This window comes from Periophthalmus magnuspinnatus, chromosome 16, assembly GCF_009829125.3.
Source record: "Periophthalmus magnuspinnatus isolate fPerMag1 chromosome 16, fPerMag1.2.pri, whole genome shotgun sequence".
NCBI classification, from domain to species: Eukaryota; Metazoa; Chordata; class Actinopteri; order Gobiiformes; family Gobiidae; genus Periophthalmus; species Periophthalmus magnuspinnatus.
Genome location: NC_047141.1, coordinates 1,981,485 through 1,993,733, shown reverse-complemented (window position 1 = coordinate 1,993,733; position 12,249 = coordinate 1,981,485). Strand labels below are relative to the sequence as shown.

At 43.9% G+C, this 12,249-nt stretch overlaps 1 protein-coding gene across 1 annotated transcript in view; it reads right to left on the bottom strand.

Annotated features, from left to right (window-relative positions):
• Positions 1 to 743: 743 nt before the first annotated feature.
• grik2 (glutamate receptor, ionotropic, kainate 2) overlaps positions 744 to 12,249 on the bottom strand; it is a 280,443-nt gene continuing 268,937 nt past the window's right edge. Inside the window, exon 16 of the mRNA XM_033980607.2 lies at positions 744 to 946. Within this exon, the coding sequence (XP_033836498.2) occupies positions 779 to 946 (168 nt within the window). The 3' untranslated portion in view covers positions 744 to 778. The remainder of the gene's footprint in view (positions 947 to 12,249) is intronic.

Genomic DNA, 12,249 nt, shown 5'->3' with positions numbered 1-12,249 from the left:
AAAAAGAATAAATATTTTTGAATAAATAGTTTGCGATTGCTGTGAAATTTCATCCTGATCGTGTCGTCCTCCATCTTGTTTTGTTTGTCCCTTTGCAAAATCCCATTGGAAAAATTTGAAATAACTGAATAATCTTGTAATAACTTTACTTTTGAACCTTAACATCGTTCAAATCCAACATGTCCGATCTAAAACACAAAGAAAACACTTCACTTATTGCCTGATGGATGGAGAGAATATATCTTTTCAACATGGATCAGTAATATAATGTACATTTGGGGCACGCGCCAAGGCTGTCCACTCTCCCCTGGGGTTTTTACATTTATAATTACTTTAAAAGCCTCGGTTTCTATTCACAATTTTTGAAAATAAACTATCCTTTTTAAAAATCTAGTGAGTGCTGCCCGTGTCGTTGGCGTGCGCTGCCCGTGTCGTTGGCGTGCGCGGGGGCAGAGCGGCGCTGTTGGCCAAACTCTATAGGTCCACTTTCATATACTTATATTTTTAAATGAACTTTTCTTTCAGCACTTTTCAACTCCTGGGTTTCAAAGTCCTGGCACTGAGTAATGAGGTAACTCTTGGAAAATTGTACACCCAGGTATGTATTTCCACAGGAAACAGTGTTGAACCCCTAGCTAATTTAAAGACATACAGTGTAACTCCTCCCCCCAAGCACAACGCAAGTCCAGTGTCAAAAGAACAGTAGTCCATGGTGTCCCAGTGTCTCCCAAGCGCTCCCGGCGTGTCAGGTGGGAACGCCGGGATATGATTGGTCCGTTTAAGCCATGGTCTCTTTTCCGGGCAGTCTGCGGTCGTTAAACGTGTGCATGTTGATGACTTCTTCAGTTTTGACCAGAACAGGAGCCTGTGGCTTGGTGTGTTTGAGGCGACGCTGGCACTTTAAGGAGACGCGCAACTCGTCCACCATCGCACTGCAGAAAGATCTCTGTGGAGGGGGGAAAGAAAGAGAGAGGGACGGACAGAGGGAGAGAGAGAAGGAGAGAGAGAGGGAGAGGGCGAGGAGAGAGAGAGCGAGAGAGGAAAAGAAGAGGGGCAAAGATGGCAGGGGGTTGTAAAGAGAAACATCAAGGTACAAGCGAAAGAGGGAAGGAAGAGAGGGAGAGAAAGAAAAGTACAAGAAATAGTTTTAGTTTCACATTCTCAAACTTTAGACATGACAGAATGCATTATGGGTGTAAATACAATGTAAGTCTGTGACTGTAATGTTTTTTGCCCCCTGTGGTGAGAGAGAGGAACAGCAGCACATGTCCACAGGCTGCAGAGTCAACTGAAGCGTGGAGCTGAGCAGGTGAAGTCACATTGTCTGCGAGCGAGAGCCGTGAGCGAGAGCCGTGAGCGAGAGCCGTGAGCGAGAGCCGTGAGCGAGAGCCGCAAGCTGGAGAGCCATGAGCGGGATAGCCGCAAGGGAGAGCTGCGTGCATGAGCTAGATCAAGAGCCACAAGGGAGAGCCGTAAGGGAAAACTGCAAGGGAGAGTCGTAAGCCGTAAATGAGAGCTGCGAGTAAGAGCTGTGAGTGAGAGCCGCAGAGCGAGTCAGACACTCACACTCTCTCATTATTTTTGTTTTATTCAGAAATGAACTTCACTCACACACAGAGTCATGGGGGTTAAGCGTTCATGTGTGGGAGCTGGAATCGCACTGCCAACCTGTGGGTCACTGGATCTAACGCTCAAACTGTCATGTTTATCTGGAATCTTAGAGCCAAAAACAGCACTTCTCCAGGACAAGTGTCATGTTTGTTAGCATGTTCCGTACAATAAAAAACTGTGAAAAAAAACCCCAAAAACTATTGTTAGGCTAATCCATCTGTGAGTATCATAGCAACCAAAGAGCCAATCTGGAGCGTGGCTGAACGTAACGGTTCTGCTGTTCCTTCATCTTGGTTCTGTTTCATTTTGTTCATAATCTAATCAAGTTTAAATGACTCCAGTGGATTTTCTACTTTTCAGACTCCAGTCAATTCAATTTCCTGTAGCTAATGTGTGTAATATCATGAACAAACACGATCCCACACAGAGAGGAGGAGAGGAAGAGAGGAGAGAAGGAATGGAGGAGAGAAAGAGAAGAGCAGAGGAGAGGAGGAGAGGAAGAGAGGAGAGGAGAGGAGGAGAGAAAGAGAAGAGCAGAGGAGAGGAGAGGAGAGGAGAGGAGGAGAGAAAGAGAGGAGAGAAGGAATGGAGGAGAGGAGGAGAGAAAGAGAGGAGAGAAGGAATGGAGGAGAGAAAGAGAGGAGAGAAGGAATGGAGGAGAGAAAGAGAAGAGGAGAGGAGGAGAGAAAGAGAAGGAATGGAGGAGAGAAAGAGAAGAGCAGAGGAGAGGAGAGGAGGAGAGAAAGAGAGGAGAGAAGGAATGGAGGAGAGAAAGAGAGGAGGAGAGAAAGAGAGGAGAGAAGGAATGGAGGAGAGAAAGAGAGGAGGAGAGAAAGAGAGGAGAGAAGGAATGGAGGAGAGAAAGAAAGGAGGAGAGAAAGAGAGGAGAGAAGGAATGGAGGAGAGAGAAGGAGAGAGGAGGAAGAAAGGGAGACGGAAAGAGAGGAGAGAAGGCAAGGAGACAAGAAGAGAGAAAGAGAGGAGGAGAGAAGGAGAGAATAAGAGAGAAGGAGAAGAAAGAGAGGAGAGAAGAATAGAAGAGGAGAGAGGGAGAGAGGAGGAAAAAAGGGAGATGGAAAGAGAGGAGAGAAGGAGTTGAGACAAGAGGAGAGAAAGAGAGGAGAGTTGAGAGGGGAGAAGGAAAGGGAGGAGAGAATGCTAAGTTCATAGACTCTATAAAGAAGTGACTGAGTGAGTCTGACGTCCCACAGCGTTCAGCTCCAAATGAAGCTCATCGAGACTAGCAGTTATAGTGGCCAATCTGTTCCAGCCATGAGTATCATAGCAACCAAAGAGCCAATCCGGAGTGAGGCTGTTGAAGGTAGAGACCCTTCACAGCTGGTTTAGGAGGGAAGGGGAGTTTAGCAACACTGTCAATAAAACCTGTTGCTAACGCTAGTGGGAACAAGCTCGGGGAAAGAATTCACCAGATTTGTCTGTTAATGTTCAAATCTTGATTTACAGACACAATAGTGTCATATATATATATATATATATATATATATATATATATATATATATATATATATATATATATATATATATATATATATATACACACATACGGACACAGCTAACCTGCTAACTGCTCCGCTAATGTGTCCTTAATTAATAACATTAATAACAGACAAATCAGGCGCCTTCTTTTGCTGAGGTCACTCCTGCTAGCGTTAGCAACATGTTTGATTGACAGTGTTGCTAAGCTATAACTGTTAGCCTCGATGAGCTTCATTTGAGTGGAGCCAAACGTGTCTTTATGCAGTTTTGTTATATAAAGTGTGGTGTATAAACAGTCCCACACACAGAGCAGAGCGACATCACTTTCCTAAACTCGGCTCTGGGGACAAGGCGTTTTCTCTCTGCCGAGTCACGTCTGCGATGTGGGGGCTTCATTTGAATAAAGCCCAGTGATTATGACAGTGCAGCGCAACATCTGGACACCGTGGCAATCTCCCTCTCCGTATCTGCTTTACTCTCTCTCTCTTCCTCTACCTTCTCTCTCCTCTCTCTCTTCACACAGTCTGTCATGCTCTCTCTCGCTTTACACAGTGCGTCACTTTCTCTCTCTTTCTCTACCTCCTCTCTCTCTTCACACAGTCTGTCGCTCTCTCTCTTCCTCTACCTCCGCTCTCTTCTCTCTCTTCACACAGTCTGTCGTGCTCTCTCCTCTATTCTCTTTCTTTCTCTACCTCCTCTCTCCTCTCTCTTCACATAGTCTATCCCTCTCTCTTTCTTTCTCTACCTCCTCTCTCCTCTCTCTCTTTACACAGTCTGTCACTCTCTCTCTTTCTCTACCTCCACTCTCCTCTCTCTCTTCACACAGTCTCTCTCTCTCTCTCTCTTTCTCTCTCTACGTTCACTCCTCCTCTATTCCGCCTTATTGTCTCCAATACCAAACCAGGACTAAACAAAAAATAAACCAGGACTAAACCAGGACTAAACAAGGACTAAACCAGGAATGAACCAGGACTAAACCAGGACTAAACAAGGACTAAAACAGGAACGAATCAGGACCAAACCAGAACTAAACCAGGACTAAACCAGGAACAAACCAGGACTAAACCAGGACTAAACCAGGACTAAACCAGGAACAAACCAGGACCAAACCAGGACTAAACCAGGACTAAACCAGGACTAAACCAGGACTAAACCAGGAATGAACCTGGACCAAACCAAAACTAAACCATGACTAAACCAGGGCCAAACCAGTATTAAACCAGGACTAATCCAGGACTAAACCAGGACTAAACCTGGACTAAACCAGGTCTAAACCAGGACTAAACCAGGAATGAACCAGGACTAAACAAGGACTAAACCAGGAACGAATCAGGACCAAACCAGGAACGAATCAGGACCAAACCAGAACTAAACCAGGACTAAACCAGGAACAAACCAGGACTAAACCAGGACTAAACCAGGACTAAACTAGGAATGAACCTGGACCAAACCAGAACTAAACCAGGCCTAAACCAGAGCCAAACCAGGACTGAACCATGACTAAACCAGGGCCAAACCAGTATTAAACCAGGACTAATCCAGGACTAAACCAGGACTAAACCTGAACTAAGGTCACAGCTCTGCACAGTACCAGCTCCTCCTACTGACAGCTTTGTGTGTAAACAAAGAGTGTTTTACAAAATGGCCGCCGCAGACACATTTGGCGGTGTGATTTATTCATGTGCATTATCTCCCGTCTGACTGGAGCCCGTGTCGCCACATGCACAATTACACCGATGCTTTATGCTAACGTCTGTGTTAGCCTGACAGCGCGCGCTCATGTGTGAAACAGAGACTCAACCGTCGGACTTCTATAGGTGAGAAAGTCAAATCTAAACTATCCAATTTACATCCAAATGACTGCTTAAAAGGGGCAATATGGAACTTTTCTGGTGGGCAGTCAGCCACCTGCTCATTGCCATGGAGATGTTGCTTACATATTTGCCTGGAATGTTTAAAAATATAGCAACCTGTCTTGTAACTGTTCAATTACAACAGTTTTTATTGCAAAAGAAACAAAACAAGAAAAACAAGGTAATGGCACCATGGCATTACCTTGCTTGTCTCCATGGAGATAAATGAGTTTAATGCCATACTGTGGAACATTCCAGGGAAACCAAAAACATCTCCATCAGAAAAGTTACAAGTTAAGCGGAGATCTAGCCTGTTTGTCTCCATGGAAATATTGTGGAACATTTCAGGCAAAGCAAAATTATCTCCATGGAGACAAGCAAATATAATGTACATTACAAGATCCCTAAACGAGAGTAACTGAAGTTGTACTCAAGTAAAAGTACAATTAAAATTGTGAAGTTGGTGGGTCGGTTCATAAATGGTATGTATAAATAGACATAGCTAACATGCTAGCCGCCGCGTTCCAAACAAGTGCTACTGTCAAACTTGTTATTTTGGTCTTAAATGTTTGTATTAACCCCCTCTACATGATCCTGTTTTTTTTGTTTTTTTTTATTTCACTATTTTGTCTAAATCAATCAAGATATGAACATTAATACTCACACTTCCACTTCTTTATACACTCAATTCATTTTTGACAGCTTTACAAACTGTATTCCAGCCTCTTTCTCTCCGCTGCTGCAGAAGCTTCTATGGATTTACTTGACCGCGCTAAAGCTAACCCTTTGTGATGAGTGTGAAGCTATCCATGTGTGTATAGATCTATCACCAACATTTAGCTAAAGGCCAGTCCTGCCCTCTCCATCTATCTGTGTGTCTGTGGCTAATGCTAATGCTAATGCTCACACTATTCATGAGGAGGCAGGAATCATAAATGCCGCTGAAAACACACACTTTTCCCTCATGTCAAACGCCATCGACCCGAGCGACTATCCGAGTGTTTGAGCTGTATAGGATCCATATGGCATCGATCGTCTCACATTAGTACAACTACTGTAAACACCATCGGACGCTCTGATTGGTCGATTGGCTGCCCCGCGCTCATACTTGGACGTATTAGCATCTAAATCACAGATATAGCAGTAGAATCGATGAGGACAGTGAGCAGAAGGGACGGACGCTCAGAGCTTTCACGGCTTATTGCACCGCTAATATCATTGCGAGGCGGTGATAAAGGGGCAGTGCTTAGCTAAACTGGGTGTTTTGTGTCTTTAAATCAGTTATAATAACGACAATAGTTTAATTTGACTGTGTTTTAACTGTTAGATCTGAATCATTGACTCCTGCACTGGAGGTGTCTGATCACTGACCACACAGCAGAGGAAACAACCGATGACCTTTGGATTGGAGGACTCGTTGTGTCCTTAGGCAAGACACTTAACCACCTCCTCTCTCCTCTGCTCCTCTCTCCTCTTGTCTGCTCCTTCCTCATCTGCTCCTCTCTCCTCCCCTGTTCTGCTCCCCTCTTCCGCCAGATTGCCCCGTCCCTCTCTCTCTCTATATTTGCCCTTTTCTTCACATCGATTTCGCTGTAAAAACCAAATGGCACAGCTCTGTTTCCTCCAGATTAGAGCAGAGGAGGAAGAGCAGAAGGAAGAGCAGGGAGGGGAGGGGGAGGAGGGAGAGGAGAAGAGGGAGGGTGAGGAGGAGGTGGAAGAGGAGAAGGTGGAGGAGAAAGAGGAGGGAGAGGCGGGGGAGGAGAAAGAGGAGGGGGGAGGAGGAGGTAGAGGAGGAGATGGAGGGTGAGGAGGAAAAGGGAAAGGAGGAAGAGGAGCAGGAGAAGAAGGAAGGCGAGGGAGAGGTGGGTGGGGGAAGAGGGAGAGGAGGAGGAGACGGCTGCAGTGCCATGTTGCCTGCTGCCTGCACTGGGACCTGCCTGTCCTGGGACCTGTCTGCGCTGGGACCTGTCTGTCCTGGGACCTGTCTGCACTGGGACCTGACTAGACCCTAATATTTCCAATTGAAACAAAACATCTGCATTTAAACTATATACAATTCAGCCTCCCATTTCTGTATTAAATAATTCTGGCTTATATTGATACTTTGCAGTGACGTCACATTGGGGGTGTTCTACATGGATCTCTATGGTGGAATGTTTGGCAGTTACCATAGTGACACAATGCATACATTAAGAAACATTGCCAAAACTGTTTTAAGATTGTTTGAAAAGCATCCATGGTCCTGTTGAGGAGTTGAGAGTGACTGAAAAAAACTGTTGGCTAATGCTAATGCTAATGCTAATGCTAGCTTATGACTGTAATGTTATTTGAGAGGGACTTGTTTAACAGCACAAATCCGCTCACCTGTTGGAGTTCAGATAAGTTAAGAGATTGTCTTAAAATAAAGCTCAGGTTAAAGTCTAACAGAGCTTCAGATAGAGCAGTGCTTCTAGTTAGCATCACAATTCGCTAACTGGAGGCACTGTTGACGACATCAGCTGAAAAGTATCAAAAATGTTGCGATGTCATTTTATGGTTTCAGATTTTAATAAAAGTGAATGTTAGCTTTGAGACATGTGAGCTAGCTAGCAGGCACAGGCTATTGAAGCTAATCAACATGAAAGAGCTCAAATCACTTTACATACGACCAGGCTCCCTCTCATTCTGTGTTTTCTTTATTTTTACTACTTTCTACATGTTATAAACAAACAGAAGACCTCAAATATATGAAATAAGATACATGGAATTAAGTAATAAAGATAAGCACGTTAAAATACTCTGTGTTTTTACATTTCATATTCAAACCCTCTTTTTGCTTTACGGAGCTCAAACCGTGGTCCTTCTCTCAATGAACTTCATGACGTCCTGAGATGGTTTTCCCTTGACAGCTGAGCCTCAGAGTTCAGGGGTCAAAAGATCAAAAGGTCACAGGGTCAAAGGGTAAAGGCGATTTACTTTGTTTTGGTGATTTGGTTCTGAACGCGTTTCAGCTCTTGTGTTCATATCTCTCTCTCTTTGACAGTGCTCGCTGTAAATCTGTCTGTGGAGCAGACGGAGATAAAACTGGAGCGTTTAGAGTTGAGTGAGGTTTATTCAGGCGGAGGTGAGTGATCGTCATGACGGCAGAGGTGTACAGGTTCAGCTGGTGCTCGTTTGACTGACTAATGCTGCGTTTGAAAGGTCCTACATGACACAAAATGGACTCTTATGAGTTTTAAGTCATGTTCTAATGCTGTTCCTCCTCAAAAACAGACCTGGAGTTGTGTTTTGTTTCATTCACACATGTTTGAGTAACACTTTATTATTAGTCTGTTGCATCTCTAAAGCTCTAAATGCTCTGTTCCACGTTGTGATGTCATGACGTGGTAGTTTTCAAGTGAACAGCTCCTTTTACCTTTAGTTCAGTAGAGATTGGCAATTCCAGGATTCCTGAAATGATCCAAATGATTCTATAAATGAAGTTGTATGAAGTTTAAAAACACAGTGGAGCACTTCCTGTATTAGCACATGATGACATCACAAGGTGGAAGAGAGTATTTTCAGTTTGAGAGAAGAACTCAGCCTAAATATACAGAGTTTGTGAGTTAAACATGTGTGAATGAAGCAAAACACAACTCCAGGTCTGTTTGTGATGAGGAAACGACACTAGTGAAATATGGGCTCAAAAAGACCCAACTCTACTGTTTAATTAACACCAATGTAACGTTGACTAGCTAAAATAAACAATAAAACGTTTAGCTTTGGAGAAGGCTAACAACTGAGAAATGAAGCTGCCGATCTGCACCATCATCCCTCCAACCAACAGCAAAGCAAGGCAAAGTGGGTGAAGTGTCTTGCTTAAGGACGCAGCATCAGTTTTTACCAACTCCGGCCCACAGTGGCACCTGGTATTCCCTGTGGTTTTGGTCCAAATAATGACGGGTTTCAGCCTTTGTGGATGGTGAGTTTGGACACGAGTTTTTTCTTCTAAAACCGTAAATCCCTGCGGAGCGGCACAACCCCTCCATCTCCACACCGTAATCCTCGCCGCGCTGTACTCGATTGCATATTTGAACGACTCTCTTCTTCTCTTCTTAACTGTAAATCTTGTGTTTTAGTGCCGACGAGCGTTCAAACCTCCATCTATCTGCGTGATGGTCCGATGAGTATGTGGACCCCATAAATCAGCCCATACGTCAGGCTGTCCGCTCTACATCACCGCCAGCCCGTCCAGTGCCAGCCAAACCTGCACGCTCCTGTCCTCACGCTGCGTTCACGGGAATCTCGGAAACTCAGGATTCCAAGATGAGACATGGGGATTCCGATCGGTCGTGTTTGTGTGTTTTTGCCTCAGAAAGGTGGGAATTTGGATGTCACTGAATTCTCAAAAACAGACCTGGAGTTGTGTTTTGTTTGAGTAACACTTTATTATTAGTCTGACTAAAGCTCAAAATGCTCTGTTCCACCTTGTGATGTCATGAAGTGGTGGTTTTCAAGTTGACACCTCCTTTTACCTTTAGTTCAGTAGAGATCTGGAAATGTATAAGGAGAAAGGAAATACTCTGCCATATTAATTTAAAGTACGTGCTACATGTATAGTTCATGGAGCATGGCTTTGGTGTGGACAACGGAGTGAACCATTTCTGAGACAAGGAGGGGGGAACAATTATCGTGAGGAGAGGTGAATCATTATCTAGAGGCAGAGGAGTGAACCATTACTGAGAGGAGCGCTTTTCTCAAAAAAGAAATACTATCAAATATTAATTATTTTATCAGAAAGTGCTGCAAATGAAAGTTAATATTAAAACCCCATTGAAACCAGGACTAAACCAAAACTAAACCAGGACTAAACCAAGACCAAACCAAGACTAAACCAGGACTAAACCGGGACCAAACCAAGACTAAACCAGGACTAAACCAGGACCAAACCAGGACTAAACCAGGACCAAACCAAGACTAAACCAGGACTAAACCAGGTTTAACCCACTCTATCATCAGAGGTTTAATACTCCCTACAATGACCTGGTGAGGTGTGAACAGACTCTTGTGTAAATCCATGTGGAGTGCTACACATCAGACCTCAGAGTCTCCTCCACAACGCCACTCGTAGACCTGACTCGTTCTACACCAGATGTCTCGTAAAAGCGGAGTGTGAAATATAAATGAAGCATTTGGCTCAGGCTCTTGACCTGTTTGACAGTAAAACTCTGACGGAGGAAGAGATGGAGAGAACACAAAAGAAAAGTGTGTCTGTGCAAGGTTTGATCTGGAAATGTCTCAGTGAGTTTAAACCCATCACTGCCCACTGTCTCATTATCGCCCCATGACAGAAGAACTACACAGTACAAATGTATCTATAAATGAATTTATATACACATCTGAACTACAACCACAGATGTGAACTACAACCACACATGTGAACTACAACCACACATGTGAACTACAACCACACATGTGAACTACAACCACACATGTGAACTACAACCATCTAAACTACACCCAGACATATGAGCTACACCCACGCCTGAACTATAAACATACCTGAATTACAACCAGATCTGAACTACCACCACATATCTGAACTACAGACACACACCTGAACTACAACCACAAATTTGAACTACACCCACAATCCACATCTGAACAACAACCATATATATGAACTACAACCATCTGAACTACACGCAGACATATGAACTACACCCATGGCTGAACTATAAACATACCTGAATTACAACCACATCTGAACTACAACCACACATCAGTACTAAAACAACACATCTGAACTACAATTGCACATCTGAACTACACCCACACATCTGGACTACAACCACACATCTGAACTACACCCACACATCTGAACTACCACCACACAGCTGAACTACACCCACACATGTGAACTACACCCACACATGTGAACTACAACCACACATGTGAACTACAACCATCTGAACTACACCTACATATATGTACTACACCCACACATCTGAACTACACCCACACATCTGAACTACCACCACACATCTGTACTACAACCATACATCTAAACTACAACCACACCTGAACTACAACCACAGATCTGAATTACAACCACACACCTGAACTACAACCATCTGAACTACACTCCCACACCTGAACTACAAAGACATCTGAACTACAACCACACATCTGAACTACAACAACACATCTGAACTACACCCATGCCTGAACTGTAAACACACCTGAATTACAACCACATCTGAACTACATCCACACATCTGAACCACACCCACACATCTGAACTGCAGCCACACACCTGTACTACGAAATCTCACCTGAACTACAACCATAAATGTGAACTACACCCACAATCCACATCTGAAATACAACCACATATCTGAAGTACAACCATCTGAACCACACCCACACATCTGAACTACACCCACGCGTGAACTCTAAACACGCTTGAATTACAACCACATCTGAACTACAACAACACACCTGAACTACAATCGCACATGTGAACTACACCCACATCTGAACTACAACCACACATCTCAACTATAAGCACACATCTGTACTACACCCACACATATGTACTACACCCACACATATGAACTACAACCAAACATCTAAACTGCAACCACAGATCTGAATTACAGCAACACATCTGAACTACAACCGTCTGAACTACATCCCCACACCTGAACTACAATGACATCTGAAATACAGCCACACATCTGAAATACATCCACATCTAAACTAAAACCACATATCTAAACTACCTAACCCTAACCCTAACCCTAACCACACCCACACATCTGAACTACACCCACGCCTGAACTATAAACACACCTGAATTACAACCACATCTGAACTACAACGACACACCTGAACTACAATCGCACATGTGAACTACACCCACATCTGAACTACAACCACACATATCAACTATAAGCACACATCTGAACTACACCCACACATCTGAACTTCACCCACACATATGTACTACAACCAAACATCTAAACTACAACCACAGATCTGAATTACAACCTCATCTGAACTGCGACCCCATCTGAACCACAATCGTACCTGAAATACAACCACACATTTGAACTACACCCACACATCTGAACTACATCCACGCCTGAACTGTAAACACACCTGAACTACAACCACACATCTGCACTACACCCACACATCTGTACTACAACCACACAATTGAACTACAATCACACTTCTGAACTACAACCTCATCTGAACTGCGACCCTATCTGAACTACAATCATACCTGAAATACAACCACACATCTGAACTACACCCACATATC